Below are 21,405 nucleotides of genomic sequence, written 5' to 3'. Positions count from 1 at the left end.
GTAGGGGTGGTGGAGATGGGTGGGTAGGGCTTGTTGGAGATGGGTGGGTAGGCGCGGTGGAGATGGGTGGGTAGGCGCGGTGGATATGGGTGATAGGGCGCGGTGGAGATGGGTGGGTAGGGTGTGGTGGAGATGGGTGGGTAGGGCGTCGTGGAGATGGGTGGGCAGGGCGTGGTGGAGATGGGTGGGTAGGGCGTGGTGAAGATGGGTGTGTAGGGGTGGTGGAGATGGGTGGGCAGAGCGTGGCCAGCCTTTTGTTGCTGATGAAAAGCACCTGGTGATCCACATAAACTTTTTAGAGTGAAACCAGGAAGTTAGATGAAGCCACTGATGGTTGATTATATATTTTACATCCCAATTGTTTCCACATACACATTCCCACATAAGTCAAAGTCAACACACCTGATGGTGAGAAACTCAGGTGTATTTTATATATTTTACATTTATACTATCAATATATATATATAAATATTTTTAATCTTTTGAAAAAATTTTAATGAAAGCAACAAACACAGACTAAATAAATCCTACTTTTTAAAACTCAAATCAGCCTGAATCAGATTAAAACTTTAACTCATTCATTATTATGATTATGTTTTACAGTATAACAAACACAAACAAAATGTTATTAATTAATAAATATCAATTAATAATAATAGTAGTTGATTACAGATCAGAGCAGGTATATATATCCATTAATAAGATAAAATAATTGTACCGGTGTACACACACACACACACACACACACACACACACACACACTGTGAGCAAAAATGAGTTTTATTTGAAAGCATTTTTAGTGGTCAGTGATGTATTTCCTCCATGGTGCTCATCAGGGATAAATACATCATTCACCTTCACTGCTAGATTCTGTAAAGCTGCTTTGAGACAATGTCTGTTGTGAAAAGCGTGATAGAAATAAACTTGACTTGACCTTGAGGGTAACTGCTGAAGCCTCGTTTTCTTGCTCGGATGTTAAAGAGACCAGATTCAGAGCTTCTCCTAATGATCTGGAGATACTGAGGGAGCTGCAGAACTTCAGAACCTGTATCACTTCAGCTGCAGGTCCTCATTTCTGTTCCATAGAAAGTACCAAGTTCTTTCTTTTAAAATGAACTGTAGAAGAGTGTGTGAGGTTTGAGATGTGTGTGTAGAAAGAGAATGGGAGGTTTGAGGAGAAGGTCACTGTTGGAGTGTGTGAGGTTTGAGGTGTGTGTAATTTTTTAGGGTTGAGTAGAAGGTCAGTGCGGGACTGTGTGAGGTTCAGGGAGAAGGTCACTGATGGGATGTGTAAGATTTAAGAAAGAGGTCATTGCTGGGGTGTGTGAGATGTGAGGAGAAGGTCATAGCTGAGGTGTGTGAGATATGGGGAGAAGGTCATTGCTGTGGTGTGTGAGATATGGGGAGAAGGTCATTGCTGAGGTGTGTGAGATGTGAGGAGAAGGTCATAGCTGAAGTGTGTGAGATATGGGGAGAAGGTCATTGCTGAGGTGTGTGAGGTGTGAGGAGAAGGTCATTGCTGAGGTGTGTGAGGTGTAAGGAGAAGGTCATTGCTGAGGTGTGTGAGGTGTAAGGAGAAGGTCATTGCTGAGTTGTGTGAGATATGGGGAGAAGGTCATTGCTGAGGTGTGTGAGATATGGGGAGAAGGTCATTGCTTGGGTGTGTGAGATGTGAGGAGAAGGTCATTGTTGAGGTGTGTGAGATATGGGGAGAAGGTCATTGCTGGGGTTGTGTAAGGTATGGGGAGAAGGTCATTGCTGGGGTGTGCGAGGTTCTCACTGCTGTCCCAGTGCTGGTGAAGGTCGTTGCTCAATTCCAACTTCCCCGAGGAACGATTTCAACTCGTCTGCTTCTTATCCTCAATACGGTTTCCTAATCTCAACTTTTAAAGAACAGAGTCAAATGGAGTTCACACACAAATGTGTGTGTGTGTGTGTATATGTGTGTGTATATGTGTGTGTGTATATGTGTGTGTATATGTGTGTGTATATGTGTGTGTGTATATATATGTGTGTGTGTGTGTGTGTGTGTATGTGTGTGTGTGTGTGTGTTTGGAGCTATAAGTGTTTCTTGCAGGGTTTTTGGCCTTTTGATGTGAGCAGCAGCTGAAGTCCTGCAGTTTCACTATAAATAGACCTGCATTAGATTCATCTGGACAGGAATCAGATCTCAGTGTCGTTTGCTCTGATCCATAGAGAGGGAGGGAGAGAGAGAGAGAGAGAGAGAGAGAGAGAGATTTAATTCGTTTATTAGAAGGATGTGTGTGTGTGTGTGTGTGTGTGTGTGTGTGTGTGTGTGTGTGTGTGTGTGTGTGTGAGAGAGAGAGAGAGAGAGAGAGACTGATTCTCATCTGTTCGTCTAAGATAAGATGGCTTGCTAGTCTTTGATTTGTGAGGTGTGTGTGTGTGTGTGTGTGTGTGTGTGTGTGTGTGTGTGTGTGTGTGTAACCAGAAATGTGATTAGTGAGACCGCTTTGTCTCTGCTCTGTTACGCATGCCGCAGGTCGCGAGGTCACGGTCACCGTGGCGACAGAGACAGAGGAGAAGAACTCTGTCTCAGACTGGGTTTACATTCCAAACAATGATGAATCTTTTATTGTGTGTGTGTGTGTGGTCAGGGTGGTTCTAGTTATCAGGGTAGTTCTAATTGGTTTTTGTTGGTCAGGGTGGTTGTAGTTATCAGGGTGGTTGTAGTTGGTTAGGGTGGTTGTAGTTGGTCAGGATGGTTGTAGTTGGTCAGGGTGGTTCTTGTTATCAGGGTGGTTGTAGTTATCAGGGTGGTTCTTGTTGGTCAGGGTGGTTGTAGTTATCAGGGTGGTTGTAGTTGGTCAGGGTGGTTGTAGTTATCAGGGTGGTTGTAGTTGGTTAGGTGGTTATAGTTATCAGGGTGGCTGTAGTTGGTCAGTGGTTGTAGTTATCAGGTGGTTGTAGTGGTCAGGGTGGTTGTAGTTGGTCAGTGTGGTTGTAGTTATCAGTGGTTGTAGTTGGTCAGTGTGGTTGTAGTTATCAGTGGTTGTAGTTATCAGGGTGGTTCTTGTTGGTCAGGTGGTTGTAGTTATCAGGGTGGCTGTAGTTGGTCAGTGGTTGTAGTTATCAGGGTGGTTGTAGTTATCAGGGTGGTTGTAGTTGGTCAGGGTGGTTATAGTTATCAGGGTGGTTGTAGTTATCAGGGTGGTTGTAGTTGGTCAGGGTGGTTGTAGTTATCAGGGTGGTGTAGTTGGTCAGGGTGGTTGTAGTTATCAGGGTGGTTGTAGTTATCAGGGTGGTTGTAGTTGGTCAGGGTGGTTGTAGTTATCAGGGTGGTTGTAGTTGGTCAGTGTGGTTGTAGTTATCAGGGTGGTTGTAGTTGGTCAGGGTGGTTGTAGTTATCAGGGTGGTTGTAGTTGGTCAGGGTGGTTGTAGTTATCAGGGTGGTTGTAGTTGGTCAGTGTGGTTGTAGTTATCAGAATTGGTTGTAGTTGGTCAGGGTGGTTGTAGTTGGTCAGGGTGGATGTAGTTATCAGGGTGGTTCTTGTTGGTCAGGGTGGTTGTAGTTGGTCAGGTGGTTGTAGTTATCAGGGTGGTTGTAGTTGGTCAGGGTGGTTGTAGTTATCAGGGTAGTTCTAATTGGTTTTTGTTGGTCAGGGTGGTTGTAGTTATCAGGGTGGTTGTAGTTGGTCAGGGTGGTTGTAGTTGGTCAGGGTGGTTGTAGTTGGTCAGGGTGGTTGTAGTTATCAGGGTGGTTGTAGTTGGTCAGGGTGGTTGTAGTTATCAGGGTGGTTGTAGTTATCAGGGTGGTTGTAGTTGGTCAGGGTGGTTGTAGTTATCAGGTGGTTGTAGTTGGTCAGGGTGGTTGTAGTTATCAGTGGTTGTAGTTATCAGGTGGTTGTAGTTATCAGGGTGGTTGTAGTTGGTCAGGGTGGTTGTAGTTGGTCAGGGTGGTTGTAGTTGGTCAGGGTGGTTGTAGTTGGTCAGGGTGGTTGTAGTTATCAGGGTGGTTGTAGTTGGTCAGGGTGGTTGTAGTTATCAGGGTGGTTGTAGTTGGTCAGGGTGGTTGTAGTTATCAGAATTGGTTGTAGTTGGTCAGGGTGGTTGTAGTTATCAGGGTGGTTGTAGTTGGTCAGGGTGGTTGTAGTTATCAGGGTGGTTGTAGTTGGTCAGGGTGGTTGTAGTTATCAGGGTGGTTGTAGTTGGTCAGGGTGGTTGTAGTTGGTTAGGTGGTTGTAGTTATCAGGGTGGTTGTAGTGGTCAGGGTGGTTGTAGTTGGTCAGGGTGGTTGTAGTTATCAGGGTGGTTGTAGTTGGTCAGGGTGGTTGTAGTTGGTCAGGGTGGTTGTAGTTATCAGGGTGGTTGTAGTTGGTCAGGGTGGTTCTTGTTGGTCAGGTTTATTAGCTGATTTAGAGCATCAACTAACAATTATTTTGATAATCGATTAATCTGACAATTATTTCTTTGATTAATTGAGTAACCAAAAAAACAGCATTTGTATTGTTTTAATGATAATTGCAGATGGTAAGTTGACACCCATACTCACATTAATATAAAATATAATACAACATTGTTTTGACAATTTCTGTTTAAAGATATTTCAGTAGAATATTTTGTTTATTTGTGAAGATAAAAGCATCTAGAATATATTATTAATTGAATTTTGTATATTAATTAATTGATATACACAGAAATGAAATATACAGAAAAGTTACTGTAGTAGTAGACAAATGCTATAAAAAGAGAATGAAACAGAGAAACACAGGAAGCAAACACTTAAAAGAAAGAAAAAAATATACATTGGTGTAAAAAATCATAATCCTTCACTGAAAACACAGCAGTGAGTAAAAATGTGTTCGTTCACTGCTGCTGTTATTTGCTGCTTTTAGATTTAGCGTTTGTTTAATTGAATCATCACGATGTCCAGTGCGACTTTCCTGAAGTCACAAACACACAGTTTACATGTACGTACTTCCATCCCACACAAGCTCTATTTTACATCACTTCCAGCTACAGTTTTCTTTGTTGTGTTTAATATAAAATGCTCTCCTGCCTTAGATGACTTGGGGGACACACACTTTTTTACTGCTGCCGATTAACCCTGAACTCTGCACCATTATACAAGTGGCTGTTCCTCTTACCGTCACGCTAAACCCTAACTTCAGCAGCCCAAATAATCGATAACGCCATTCATTTACAAATCGTTTCATTATTGATTATCGATTTTTTTGATAAGTTGTTGCGGCCCTAGTTCTAGACCAGAAGCGGCTTGTTAAACTGAAGTGTGTGTCATTTAAAACCACGGGGCTCGGAGTGTAGCATTTTAGTGCACCATGGACGTGATGCAATGCCCCTGATCCACACACTTACTGTGTCTAACTTTCCTAATTGTGTGTGTGTGTGTGTGTGTGTGTGTGTGTGTGTGTGTGTTGCAGATGACTCGGGGGAAGAAGAGCCCACGTCACGCTCGGACCGCAGTGAACTGCAGGGAGCGCTGAAGACTTTGGCGAGTAAACTGGACGATCTGTGTACGTGTAACGATCTGATAGCGAAGCACGGTGCAGCGCTGCAGCGGTCCCTCAGTGAGCTCGAGGCTCTGCGTGTTCCCGTTGAGGGCAGTGAGAAGATAAAAGCTGTGAACGAGAGAGCGACTCTGTTCCGCATCACCTCCAATGCTATGATCAATGTGAGTACATTAGAGTGATGAGTTCCCACTGTTCTGGTTCCTTTACTATAATCCTGTCCTGATCAGTGGGGGCCTTGGAACAGGGGAGTGTGGGGAGTGTGGTGGCACATACACAGTACATCTAAGAGATTAATAGGTGTGTCACCTCTGGGCGTGTAACCTCTGGGCGTGTAACCTCTGGGTGTGTAACCTCTGGGTGTGTAACCTCTGGGTGTGTAACCTCTGGGCTTGTAACCTCTGGGTGTGTAACCTCTGGGTGTGTAACCTCTGGGCTTGTAACCTCTGGGTGTGTAACCTTTGGGTGTGTAACCTCTGGGCTTGTAACCTCTGGGTGTGTAACCTTTGGGTGTGTAACCTCTGGGCTTGTAACCTCTGGGTGTGTAACCTCTGGGTGTGTAACCTCTGGGCTTGTAACCTCTGGGTGTATAACCTCTGGGCTTGTAACCTCTGGGCTTGTAACCTCTGGGTGTGTAACCTCTGGGTGTATAACCTCTGGGCTTGTAACCTCTGGGCTTGTAACCTCTGGGTGTGTAACCTCTGGGCTTGTAACCTCTGGGCTTGTAACCTCTGGGTGTGTAACCTCTGGGCTTGTAACCTCTGGGTGTGTAACCTTTGGGTGTGTAACCTCTGGGCGTGTAACCTTTTGGGCATGTCACCTCTGGGTTTATAACATGTGGGTGTATAACATCTGTTTAAGTCACTAGTAAGTGAATAACCTCTGGGTGTGTCACCTGTGAGCAGGTACATTTCAATTATTTTTTCCACCTGATTGTGACATCACAACGAAAATGGCTGACACAAAAGTTTGATATTGGACCTGCTGTAGTGACAGGAGTCAGCTTTCAGATTATTACTCACTCAAATGAACACACAGACGTTCAGTAATTTCCCCTGTGTGTTGTGAAGTCATGAGCTTTGTGTGTGTGTGTGTGTGTGTGTGTGTGTGCGTGTTTGTGTGTGTGAGGCAGGTTTCAAAATCTCAGCAGTAAAATGTGGAAGTGGCTCCTGAGTCAGAACTGGATATTTGTCTTCACAGCAGCTTTCACACACACACACACACACACACACACACACACACACACACACACACACATACATATACTGCCGTATGCACTCTTTTACATCAGCTCAGGTCATACACAGAAGTCCAGGGGTGAGTGTGTGCCACACGTTTCTGCTTCCTTGTACACAGTGTATATTACTGTGTGTGTGTGTGTGTGCGTGTGTGTGTGTGTGTACATGTTGAAGGTGTAGATTTGTATTATTGTATTATTTGGTGTAGTGAAGTCGTTTACACACACCGCTGCAGAGTTAACTCTGAGAGTGCCGGGTCATGGTCATGTGACCAGGAAGTAGAGGCTCAGACAGGAAGTGATGTAATTCAGTGTGATTTATCCAGAATTCATTAAGTCATACAAAACAGATCCATAAATATAGACATGATAGAGAACGTGAGTAAAAGAGAGAAAAGGAATTCAGGATGAAAGAAAGAAAGAAAGAAAGAGAGAGAGAGAAAGAAAGAAAGAAAGAAAGAAAGAAAGAAAGAAAGAAAGAAAGAAAGAGAGACATTTCTGTGTAAACTATAGTAACCTCTCTAACGCCTCAGTCGGAAGAAGATCTTTTTGGTTCTGCTTTGTTGTGACTCACAGCAGGTTAGTCATCACTGAATTAACAAGTAAAAACAGTGTGTGTGTGTGTGTGAGAGAGAGAGAGAGCGGTTGAAGGGGTGGAGCTTGTGTTCCTCTTTTAGCTGGTTATCTAAACGAGATTTGTTCTCTTTGATGTGTACGTCCTCTGGATGTAGAACAGTGACATTTTGGCTCCTCCCACACGCTCGACTTCCTGGTATCTGACCTGAGTTTTTATCCCCCCCCCCCCCCGCCATCTCAGGCATGCCGTGATTTTCTGGAGCTGGCCGAGAGCCACAGCCGCAGATGGCAGCGAGTCCTGCAGCATGAGCGAGAGCAGCGTACACACCTGGAGGAGACGATAGAACAGCTGGCCAAACAACACAACAGCCTGGAGAGAGCGTGGAGGGAGGCGCCAACACACACGTCCAACACACTCGACACCACCTCCACACACACCGGTCTGTTCTACACTGCGTTACCCCTGGGTGTGATGTGCAGAAGTATTGACACCCACTTGAACTTTTCCATGGTGTGTAGTGATGAATCGCAGGGTGGGGTGGTGGCATCGTGTTCAGCATTGCTGCTCCCTACTAATTTGTCAATTTGTCAATAAACACACACTTTGATATTATGGAATATTTTATGTCGATTCATGAGATAAGATTCCCAATACATTAATTTACTTCCTGTAATAATACAGAACGAGGAAAAGTTCAAAGGGGGGGACTTACGGAATGCACTTATTAAACATTTAATGTTTTAGGAATCAAAGTGTGTGTGTGTGCGTGTGTTTTTCCTGCAGGAGTAAGTGAGAAGTCTCGCAAAGAGGAAGCGAGTGATGAAGATGAGGATACGGAATATTTCGATGCCATGGAGGAATCACCTGCTTTCATCACAGTGACGGCTACAGACGTCTCTCAGCACAGGTCAGAGTCTCTACAGAGCTGAAGTCACACTCGAGTCAGTTTTATTACATAAAATGTGTGTGTGTGTGTGTGTGTGTGGTAAACCAGACGTTCTCAGAGTAATCTAAGTGGTGCCAGTGGTGGTCAGCCCAATGACTGGAACCTGGAGCATGTAAGTGTTGAATCTGATGATCTGTATGAAGGTTTTATTGTAAGGTGAAAGTGAGTTGGACTCTGTCGTGTCGTTCCGTCTCCTGTATCTGTCTTTTAGTTGTCTCCAAGCTGTAATGATTTATCAGGGAAAGAAGTGCAGACACGCAGGAAGAGGCGGAGCCGAATCCCAGACAAACCCAACTATTCGCTTAACCTGTGGAGCATCATGAAGAACTGCATCGGCAAAGAGCTCTCCAAAATCCCCATGCCTGTGAGCCTGCATACTCAAACTCTATACTCTCTTCACACTGCCTCTATACTACCACCACACTGCCTCTATACTCCCACCATACTGCCTCTATACCCCCACACTGCCTCTATACCCCCACACTGCCTCTATACTACCCCCACACTGCCTCATACTCCCACCACACTGCCTCTATACTCCCACCATACTGCCTCTATACCCCCACACTGCCTCTATACTCCCCACACTGCCTCTATACCCCCACACTGCCTCTATACTCCCCCACACTGCCTCTATACTACCCCCACACTGCCTCATACTCCCACCATACTGCCTCTATACTCCCACCATACTGCCTCTATACTCCCACCATACTGCCTCTATACTCCCCACACTGCCTCTATACTCCCCCACACTGCCTCTATACTCCCCACACTGCCTCTATACTCCACACTGCCTCTATACTCCCCCACACTGCCTCTATACTACCACCACACTGCCTCTATACTCCACCACACTGCCTCTATACTCCCACCACTGCCTCTATACTCCCCCACACTGCCTCTATACTCCACACTGCCTCTATACTCCACCACACTGCCTCTATACTCCCACCATACTGCCTCTATACTCCCCCACACTGCCTCTATACTCCCCCACACTGCCTCTATACTCCCCCACACTGCCTCTATACTACCACCACACTGCCTCTATACTCCCCACACTGCCTCTATACTCCCACCATACTGCCTCTATACTCCCCACACTGCCTCTATACTCCCCCACACTGCCTCTATACCCCCACACTGCCTCTATACTACCACCACACTGCCTCTATACTCCCCCACACTGCCTCTATACTCCCACCATACTGCCTCTATACTCCCCACACTGCCTCTACTCCCCCACACTGCCTCTATACCCCCACACTGCCTCTATACTCCCCCACACTGCCTCTATACTCTCACCATACTGCCTCTATACTCCCCCACACTGCCTCTATACTCCCCCACACTGCCTCTATACTCCCCCACACTGCCTCTATACTCTCACCATACTGCCTCTATACTCCCCCACACCGCCTCTATACTCCCCCACACTACCTCTATACTACCACAACACTGCCTCTATACTCCCCCCCACACTGCCTCTATATTTCTAACAGAGCTGGTTTTCCTTCACCGCTCTTCTTTATTTTTCCAGGTGAACTTTAATGAGCCCCTCTCCATGCTGCAGCGACTGACCGAGGATCTGGAGTACAGCGAGCTGCTGGATAAAGCATCTCGTTGTGAGAATTCTCTCGAGCAGATGTGTTTGGTGGCTGCCTTCTCTGTTTCGTCCTATTCCACCACCGTCCACCGCACGGCGAAACCCTTCAACCCTCTGCTGGGTGAAACGTACGAGCTCGACCGGCTCAACGAATACGGCTACCGCTCCATCTGCGAGCAGGTTAAACTCCTTACACACAATCTTGATTAGAATGTGATCCGGAACCTGTTAAACACTGCCCCCTAGTGGTGGAACAACAGCCTATCATTGAAAAAAATGGTTGTGTATTTCGCTCAGGTTAGTCATCATCCTCCGGCTGCGGCACATCATGTCATCTCACAGCGAGGATGGACTCTGTGGCAGGAAATCACCATTGCTAGCAAGTTTCGGGGCAAATATTTGTCCATCATGCCACTGGGTGAGAGACTCCACCCACAGCTGTAAACTTTAAAAGTCTCTTATATGCAGTTAATAGCCAAAATTTGTAAAGGTCAGCAATATTCATTGACAAAACGTTTAGCATTTATTTTGCTGCATATTTTCCTGATAAAGAAGCTAGGCTTTCCTAACACCTCTTGGTTCTTTAGGTGCCATCCACCTGCAGTTCCACGCAAGTGGGAACCACTACATGTGGCGTAAGGTGACCTCCACCGTACACAACATCATCGTGGGAAAACTGTGGATTGACCAGGTCCAAGCTCTCTTACTGCTCAAACACCATGTGTAAACACATATACATTCCATGCAAGCGTGTTGCAGAACATCACCTACAGAATATTTAACCTTCATCTTGTTCTCAGTCAGGGGACATCGACATTGTGAACCACAGAACCAAAGAGACGTGCCAGCTTAAGTTCTCTCCATACAGCTACTTTTCGAGGGAAGTTCCACGCAAGGTATGTTTCTGGTTCTCCTCATTTTCCTGTTGAATGTTCTTTAATAAGTTGTCCATAATGTTCTAGAGTAAAGCGGGACATTCCCCAACAGGGTCCCAGAACATTTTTCTAAGAATCACCACCAATATTTTCTATCAACCACCAACTTTCACCACCAGACACCATTAACATCACATATCCATGTTCTTCAATATTCCCCGAACACAAACACTCTCCAAACACCAACATTCTTCACCAATTCAGATCTAACTCTGTTTTCCAATAAACACCAACACAGAACATCAGAACATCATTAAGAAACAAAATTCTTCACTGGTAATATTCTCAAGAACCAACACACCGTTGTTTTCCACAAAAACACACCGATATTGTCCAATCGGAAGTTTCCCGGTACCAAACATCAGCATCACCAAACACCAACACCGCCAAACACCAGCACCGACAAAATCCTGCACAAACAAAACACCAAACACTATATATCACATGTTCTCTTTCATTCTTCACATGCAATAAACACCCAATCAAGCCATGTTGGAGATCATCAGGATGCTGCATTGAGTGTCATTCTGGCTATGCTCTTACTTGTATGTGTGTGTGTGTGTGTGTGAAGGTGACTGGTGTGGTGTCAGATAGTGAAGGACAGGCGCACTACATTCTATCAGGAACGTGGGATGACCGAATGGAGAGTGCTAAGATCGTTCAGAGCAGCCGTGGCAGCAGCGGTGCAGAGGGCAAGCAGAAGACCGTCTACCAAACACTCACACCTCGATTACTGTGGAAGAAATACCCACTTCCGTGTGTACACACACACACACACACACACACACACACACACACACACACACACACACACACACACACACACCTCTTCACATCTACAACCTCTCCACATCTACACCTTTACATCTTTACCATCACATCTACAACCTCCTCATATGTACAACCTTCTCACATCTACACCCTCACATCTACAACCTCCCACATCTACACCTTTACATCTACACCCTCACATCAACAACCTCCTCACATCTTTACAATCATATCTACAACCTCCTTACATGTACAACCTCCTCACATCTACACCCTCACATCTACACCCTCACATCTACAACCTCACATCTACAAGCTCCTCACATGTACAACCCCCTCACATGTACAACCTCCTCACATCTACAACCTCCTCACATCTACAAGCTCCTCACATGTACAACCTCCTCACATCTACAACATCCTCACATCTACAACCTTCCCACATCTACACCTTTACATCTTCACCCTCACATCTACAAGCCTCTCACATCTACACCCTAACATCTACAACCTCCTCACATCTTTACCATCATATCTACAACCTCCTCACATCTACAACCTCGCCTCTACATTTTCCTTACATCTACAACTTAATTCTGTTCGTGTTTTGTTAGAGAGAATGCGGAGAACATGTATTTCTTCTCATCTCTGGCTCTGACACTGAACGAGGAGGAGGACAGTGTGTGTGTGACAGACAGCCGTCTGCGTCCGGACCAGCGTCTGATGGAGGAGGGACGTTGGGATGAAGCCAACATGGAAAAACAGAGACTGGAGGAGAAACAGAGAGCTGTGAGGAGAAGGAGAGATGCAGAGGCTTCAGACGCCATGGACCAAGGTGAGAACCCCTGATCTGTTTGGATCTTGTTGTCTTCATCATTACCATTTCCAGGTTCTAGAGTCACTGACCGAACATGTAATACTGTGTGTGTGTGTGTGTGTGTGTGTGTGTGTGTGTGTGTGTGTGTGTGTGTTCTTGTGGTGAGAACTTAATTCTGTAGTGATGACATTATGATCATGTATCTTTCTTCTCTTCTTCCGGTTCTCAGAGTGTGAGCTTGACTCTGGTGAGTTTTAGTACCTGGACTTGTCCATGTGAAGCTACTTTACACGTGTGTGTGTGTGTGTGTGTGTGTGTGTGTGTGTGTGTGTGTGTGTGTTTGAGTGTGAGAAAGCATGCGAGTGTGATGTATCCACGGCTCTCTGCAGATCCAGCAGTGATCTGTAATAGAGATCTCACCATCTGCTCACACTCCACTACTCACGGTCCTCCTAGTGTCTGTGTGTGTGTGTGTGTGTGTGTGTGTGTGTGTGTGTGTGTGTATAGACACTGTTGGTTCTAACCATGGTCCAGGAAGTTCTAACACCAACACTGCCCTCCTGAAGAATATTTAGAACCAAACACACAAACGACTACACTTCAACATAATAAAACCCCACACAGAACATGTGTCTAGAACCCAAACCATAGACACAAACATCACACACCAAACACACACAAAAATACCTATATCTAGAACCTGAAACACACCAAAACTACACATGTACAAAACTGCACAGATCTACAAAACTACACATCAACAAAACTACACATATCTATAAAACTACACATCTACAAAACTACACATATACAAACTTACACATATCTACAAAACTACACATCAACAAAGCTACACACATTTACAAAACTACACACATCTACAAAACTACACATATACAAAACTACACATATCTACAAAACTACACATATCTACAAAACTACACATTTACAAAACTAAACATCTATACAACTACACATATCTAAGAAATAATACACACCAAAACTACACATCTACAAAACTACACATATCTACAAAACTACATATCTACAAAACTACACATCAACAAAACCACACACATCTACAAAACTACACATTTACAAAACTACACATCAACAAAACTACACACATCTACAAAACTACACATATCTACAAAACTACACATCAACAAAACCACACACATCAACAAAACGACACATATCTACAAAACTACACATCAACAAAACCACACACATCAACAAAACGACACATATCTACAAAACTACACATCAACAAAACCACACACATCAACAAAACCACACACATCAACAAAACCACACATCAACAAAACTACACATCTACAAAACTACACACATCTACAAAACTACACATATCTACAAAACTACACACATCTACAAAACTACACATATCTACAAAACTACACATTTACAAAACTACACATATCTACAAAACTACACATCAACAAAACTAAACATATCTACAAAACTACACATATTTACAAAACTACACACATCTACAAAACTACACATCTACAAAACTACACATCTATAAAACTACACATTTACAAAACTACACATCAACAAAACTACACATATCTACAAAACTACACATATCAACAAAACTACACATATCTACAAAACTACAAACATCTACAAAACTACACATCAACAAAACTACACACATCTACAAAACTACACCTCAACAAAACTACACATCTACAAAACTACATCAACAAAACTACACATCAACAAAACTACACACATCTACAAAACTACACATTTACAAAACTACACATCATCAAAACTACACATCAACAAAACTACACACATCTACAAAACTACACATATCTACAAAACTACACATAATCAAAACTACACATCAACAAAACTACATATCTATAAAACTACACATCTACAAAACTACACATATACAAAACTACACATATCTACAAAACTACACATCTACAAAACTACACATCAACAAAACTACACATCATCAAAACTACACATCAACAAAACTACACATATCTACAAAACTACATCAACAAAACTACACATCAACAAAACTACACACATATACAAAACTACACATCTACAAAACTACACATCAACAAAACTACACATCTACAAAACTACATCAACAAAACTACACATCTACAAAACTACACATGTGTGTGTGTGTGTGTGTGTGTGTGTGTGTGTGTGTGTGTTCTTGTGGTGAGAACTTAATTCTGTAGTGATGACATTATGATCATGTATCTTTCTTCTCTTCTTCCGGTTCTCAGAGTGTGAGCTTGACTCTGGTGAGTTTTAGTACCTGGACTTGTCCATGTGAAGCTACTTTACACGTGTGTGTGTGTGTGTGTGTGTGTGTGTGTGTGTGTGTGTGTTTGAGTGTGAGAAAGCATGCAGTGTGATGTATCCACGGCTCTCTGCAGATCCAGCAGTGATCTGTAATAGAGATCTCACCATCTGCTCACACTCCACTACTCACGGTCCTCCTAGTGTCTGTGTGTGTGTGTGTATAGACACTGTTGGTTCTAACCATGGTCCAGGAAGTTCTAACACCAACACTGCCCTCCTGAAGAATATTTAGAACCAAACACACAAACGACTACACTTCAACATAATAAAACCCCACACAGAACATGTGTCTAGAACCCAAACCATAGACACAAACATCACACACCAAACACACACAAAAATACCTATATCTAGAACCTGAAACACACCAAAACTACACATCTACAAAACTACACATATCTACAAAACTACACATATCTACAAAACTACACATCAACAAAACTACACATCTACAAAACTACACATTTACAAAACTACACATCAACAAAACTACACATCAACAAAGCTACACACATCTACAAAACTACACATCAACAAAACCACACATCAACAAAACTACACATCTACAAAACACACATCTACAAAACTACACATCAACAAAACTACACATCTACAAAACTACATCAACAAAACTACACATCAACAAAACCACACATCAACAAAACTACACACATCTACAAAACTACATCTACAAAACTACACATCAACAAAACTACACATCTACAAAACTACACACATATACAAAACTACACATTTACAAAACTACACATCTACAAAACCACACATATCTACCAAACCTTACATCAACAAAACTACACAATAACAAAACTACACATCAACAAAACTACACATATCTACAAAACTACACACATCTACAAAACCACACACATCTACAAAACACACATCTACAAAACTACACATTTACAAAACTACACATCTACAAAACTACACATATCTACAAAACTACACATATCAACAAAACTACACATATCTACAAAACTACAAACATCTACAAAACTACACATAATCAAAACTACACATATCTACAAAACTACATCAACAAAACTACACATCTACAAAACTACACATCAACAAAACTACATCAACAAAACACACACATCAACAAAACTACACATCATCAAAACTACACATCTACAAAACACACATCTACAAAACACACACATCTACAAAACTACACATCTACAAAATTACACATATCTACAAAACTACACACATCTACAAAACTACACATCTACAAAACTACATCTATAAAACTACATCTACAAAACTACACACATCTACAAAACTACATATCTACAAAACTACACACACACACACACACACATCAACAAAACACACACATCAACAAAACTACACATCAACAAAACTACACATCAACAAAACTACACATATCTATAAAACTACACATCTACAAAACACACACACACACACACACACACACACACACATCTACAAAACTACAAACATCTACAAAACTACATCTATAAAACTACACATCTACAAAACCACACATCAACAAAACTACACATGTACAAAACTGCACAGATCTACAAAACTACACACACACACACACACACACACATCTACAAAACTACACATATCAACAAAACTACACATCTACAAAACTACATCTACAAAACTACACATATCTACAAAACTACACATCAACAAAGCTACACACATCTACAAAACTACACACATCTACAAAACTACACATCTACAAAACTACACATATCTACAAAACTACACACATATACAAAACTACACATTTACAAAACTACACATTTACAAAACTAAACATCTATACAACTACACATATCTAAGAAATAATACACATCTATAAAACTACACATCTATAAAACTACACATCTATAAAACTACACATTTACAACACTACACAACCTGATCTACAGCCTGACATACTTCTAGATTCCAACACATCAGCATCATGAGCACAGGTCTAGAACCTAAAATGCACAATTCACGTCTGCAACCTGACACTCATTATCTACAACTTTCATGCTAGAACCCAACACACCTCTCACTTTAACTCCTGTGTACAGTTCTAGAACCGCACGTCACACCTAGAACACGTTTCTCATCCCTGCAGCAGAAAACACCAAGCGAGAACCTACAATCCACCATTCACACCACAGTGTACACACACAGATCCACCAATCACCAACCAATCAGCAACAGAATAAACACGTAGAACCTTAATCATGACCTCAAAATTATAACACACACACACACACACACACACACACACACACACACACACACAGATCCTCAAACCAATCAGCAACACAATAAACACGTAGAACCTTAATCATGACCTCAAAATTATAACACACACACACACACACACACACACAGATCCTCAAACCAATCAGCAACACAATAAACACGTGTAGAACCTTAATCATGACCCCAAAACTATAACACACACACACACACACACACACACACACACACACACACACACACACACACAGAGATCCTCAAACCAATCAGCAACACAATAAACACGTAGAACCTTAATCATGACCTCAAAATTATACACACACACACACACACACACACACACACACACACACACACACACACAGATCCTCAAACCAATCAGCAACACAATAAACACGTGTAGAACCTTAATCATGACCCCAAAACTATAACACACACACACACACACACACACACACACACAGAGATCCTCAAACCAATCAGCAACACAATAAACACGTAGAACCTTAATCATGACCTCAAAATTATAACACACACACACACACACACACACACACACACACACACACACACACACACACACACATCTACTCATTATAATGCTACATGATATGAATGGTTTATGATTCCAGCCTCTAAAGGGTTCTGAATACAGTTCTAAAGCCTTAAGATCCCTCACTTTCTTTCTTTCTTTCTTTCTTTCTTTCTTTCTTTCTTTCTTTCTCATCTGATTCTTTCTTGAACTTAAATTCTGAAAAAATTCTTAAATTCTTCCACTTATTTTTCCTTCTTTCCTCCGACGCAGTTTCTTTTTGTGCGTCTAAAAGTTCTGAAAGTGAACAGGAGAATCCTTTAGAGTGTTGAATCTAACATCTGGAAATGTTTTGAATTTATAATCCAGAAACATTGAGAATCAGATAAAGAAGTAGATTCACACTTGTGTGTGTGTGTGTGTGTGTGTGTGTGTGTGTGTGTGTGAAACACAGGTCGGGAGTTCGAGGGCTACAAGCCTCTCTGGTTCCATCAGAGGACGGATCCAGTGACTGGAGAGATGAACTTTGTGTATAAAGGAGGCTACTGGGAGGCCAAAGACAGACAGGACTGGAGTCTGTGTCCCGATATTTTCTGATGACGGAGACGGGGTCGAGGATGGGACGTCTGATTACAGACTCGCACAGGAGCCGGGATCTGGGATCTAGGACACAGAACCTCAGCAGGAGAACTGAGACCATCCAAGGGAAAGAGAGACAGATAGAAATAGTGGAGGGTCTGAGCAGTCTCCAGTATTAACCTGAAAGCTGTGTGTGTGTGTGTGTGTGTGTGTGTGTGTATGTGGAAGAAAAGAAGGGAATTTGGACTTGAACTTTGACCCCTTAATTCTATAAACTAAATCAGGTGCTCTTTCTTCTGAAAAAACAACCAAACAAAATACATCAACAAGGAACGTACTTCAAAGTGCACTTTTCCCCTCCCCCCACTTCCTTCCTCCCTCGTTTAGTCTGCCTAATGAGGCTCTATTCCATATCCATCGCACTGATCCACCTCAAACGCAGAAGAAAGAGGTCACTGCAAATAAAGCATATAAGTGCGAATACTCATTGATATTTGCATATCATTATAGCCCCATTTGCATATTCCAAAGGACAACAGGATTGGAAATTAGACTTCACTTCATGTTATGGCCAATTACGAGCCATGTTTTTATACCCACCACAAACTCCGCCCACTCTTAGATTAAAGCAGGGATACGCATGTCCTCGTCCTTAACGACCAATATATCGTTAAAAAAAGGATAAAAAAAGAGTGTTGAGAGCTGCCACATGGCGTTCGGTGACGCGCTCTGGAGTTCATATCGAACTCATATGGAATAAAAAGCCTGAACAGTGACACGGTTAAAGGAACAGTTTGGGGAAGGTTCCGTATCAGTTCAGTACAAATCTAACTGTTAATTATTTACATCATCATAATATTCTGTCATCCAAATCTCATTAATATTTTATAAAGACGCCGTTACAGTTATTTTAAACTGCAGACGTGTAAAATAGTTTGTAAGATTGAACACAAGAAGTTCAGAAGATTCAGAGTTTCGTTGTTGAGAGTATTAGACTGAAGGTAAGTTTGAGTGTAAGTTTGTTTGTGAAAATGAACGTGTGTGTAATGTGGAGTCTCTCGTGTTTACTCGATCAATAATGTCAAAACAATAGCAACATTTTTGAGCGAACACGTTTAAGCGTTCATGACGTGTTACAACAGGACGTGATGTTACGAGTGAGTCACCAAAAGTGTTCCTAATCCACAAAATCATGTGCAGCCTGTCATTATTCAAGTAGTTTGTAAAATTGAACATAGCGGATATAATCAGCTGCATTAATCATTTTATATATAAAAAAAACAGGAAACAAAATGTTTTGAATGATCGGCTATAATAATAAAATTAATTTCTCCAAACTGTTCCTTTAATCAGAAAGATTATCAGATTAAACTTCTGTTTTTTAAACTAATAGTCTCAAGGGATTTTTTTACTGTAGTAGTAATTGTTAATAAAACAGCCCCGTTGTCCCGCTAGTTAGGTTTTAATATGCTAATGTGTGCACTCAGTGTTAAAAAATTTAAATAAATGAAAAAAAGCACACATTTATTAGCATAACCCCTCCCCCCCACACCCCACCCCTGTTCCTCTGTTTCCTGAAGCTCCTCACTGAGCAGAAACAGTAATTTTGTCGACGATGCATCTGCATTCTGAACCTTCTCAGTATTATCACACTGGATCTCTGTTGTCTCACGTCTCGAGGTCGAGGCGACCCTGGCGTTAGCGTTAGCATTAGCGTGACCTGTTCAGACTCTGGTGTGTTTAATTTTTATGAAGAAAAAGATAATATTAATAAGAAGAACAAATGATGGTAATAATAATAGTTATTAAGTGAGTGATGATTAATATAGTGAGTAACAGAAATATTTACTGTACACGAGTCTTATCACAGATCTGAGATCAAACCTGGCTGAAAGTTTTCATGATTTGATTTGAAATTTTAATATTTTGTATTAAAAGAGATTTGATCACATGGTCAGTGATGGGTTTCTGTTTTTCTTGGACACTTTGTGTATTTGTTTCTGGTTGCCATAAACAGCGCTGAGGGATGAGTTCCTGAGAAAACCTAGAGAACTCTCCTGAGGAACTGGATTCACACTGGAACCAGTCATTATCTGGATTATAAATCATTACTAGATACAGTGTAGAAGACTAACAGCATGAAGTAAACTGAAAAAGATGTCCAGGACGAGCAGATTGTAAATGAAAATCCCAGAACTCAGTGTTTCTGACTACAACAGCAGCAAAACTCAGGTCCAATTAATGGATTTAATATCTATAGTGGAGAACGAAGCAATAAATACAAATCTGACTCATGAATCATGACTTGGAGACCCAAACCTGTTCCAGCAGGACGGTGCCCCTGTGCACAAAGCAGCTCCATGAAGATCTCCTGCTATAGAGCTTTAACACTATTGATATGAATGTGAATGCTGACTGCACCCCAGACCTCCTCACCCACATCAGTACGTGACTTTACTACCACCCCTGTAGCTCATTGAGCACAAAATCTAGTGGAACATCTTCCCAGAAGAGTGGAGCTAACATGTGGAATGAGATGTTTGAAAGCACAGAGCTGAGATAAGGATAAAAGGAGTTATAAAGGAGTTAGGAAGTATTATTATTATTTTAGTGGTTAGTGTCGTTATGTTTCTAAAGTGCTAAAAGAACTGAATGTGTGAATGAATCAGGAGAAACCTGGGAGGGGGCTTATGTACATCTTCAGAGGACCACGTCGTCCAACAACCCACACATGTTGCTTGTTTTCCAACAGAAAACTCTGGCTGAAGATCCCATCATGAAAGATAAGTGCTTGTTCCAGAGATGTGAATACAACATCATATGACACATAAATCTGGTCCTGAACTCATGTTCTCTCTCTGTTTCTTCCAGTCAGGTGACCGAACCTGAACCATCTCTACTCCAGGGAACTATGATACAGCGGCAAATGTCCCTGCCAGTGAGGATCTTGACCACAGACTTTCATCAACAACTTGACCTGAACACCCAGCTTGGAGCCCCAGAGGAACACCCTGAAATACATTAGGTTAAGTTCAGCTCTGAGATCCTCGTTCTACTATCCTGGACATTTCTCCATATGGACACCAGAGGGCGCCATAGATGCGCCATAGGCACTCTGAGTGAGAGACACTGTGTATGACCACTGCAGTTATCTGGCTTTCTGGTGTCTGGTATTTTGGCTCTGATGATGATGATGTAGATGGTAATGTTATTATTATTAAATATTGAAAACCATGAATAAAGTTCTACTGCTGTTATTAATCTTCTTGTTTATGAACCTCTACAGT

General features: G+C 42.1%; 1 protein-coding gene across 4 annotated transcripts in view; it reads left to right on the top strand.

The window, feature by feature from the left end:
* osbp2b (oxysterol binding protein 2b) overlaps nt 1-21,405 on the top strand; it is a 65,184-nt gene that overhangs the window by 31,187 nt on the left and 12,592 nt on the right. Inside the window, exons 3-15 of one of the 4 annotated variants that reach the window (XR_006924685.1) lie at nt 5,403-5,653; nt 7,544-7,742; nt 8,087-8,210; nt 8,298-8,361; nt 8,461-8,613; nt 9,793-10,038; nt 10,156-10,276; nt 10,446-10,549; nt 10,659-10,754; nt 11,365-11,549; nt 12,179-12,399; nt 12,611-12,628; nt 17,994-18,335. Coding sequence is in view for 3 of the 4 variants with exons in the window: in XM_046841545.1 (XP_046697501.1) it covers nt 5,403-5,653; nt 7,544-7,742; nt 8,087-8,210; nt 8,298-8,361; nt 8,461-8,613; nt 9,793-10,038; nt 10,156-10,276; nt 10,446-10,549; nt 10,659-10,754; nt 11,365-11,549; nt 12,179-12,399; nt 14,664-14,681; nt 17,994-18,136 (1,925 nt within the window). In the remaining variant the exon portion in view is untranslated. Of the gene's footprint in view, nt 1-5,402; nt 5,654-7,543; nt 7,743-8,086; nt 8,211-8,297; nt 8,362-8,460; nt 8,614-9,792; nt 10,039-10,155; nt 10,277-10,445; nt 10,550-10,658; nt 10,755-11,364; nt 11,550-12,178; nt 12,400-12,610; nt 12,629-14,663; nt 14,682-17,993; nt 20,076-21,405 lie in introns of those variants that run through there. The other 3 variants (XM_046841545.1, XM_046841544.1, XM_046841546.1) reach the window with 3 other exon arrangements.

The sequence above is a fragment of the Silurus meridionalis genome, chromosome 27, assembly GCF_014805685.1.
Source record: "Silurus meridionalis isolate SWU-2019-XX chromosome 27, ASM1480568v1, whole genome shotgun sequence".
Lineage (NCBI taxonomy): Eukaryota > Metazoa > Chordata > Actinopteri > Siluriformes > Siluridae > Silurus > Silurus meridionalis.
The sequence above is the reverse complement of the archived record's forward strand: the minus strand, read 5'-3'. Positions and strand labels throughout refer to the sequence as shown.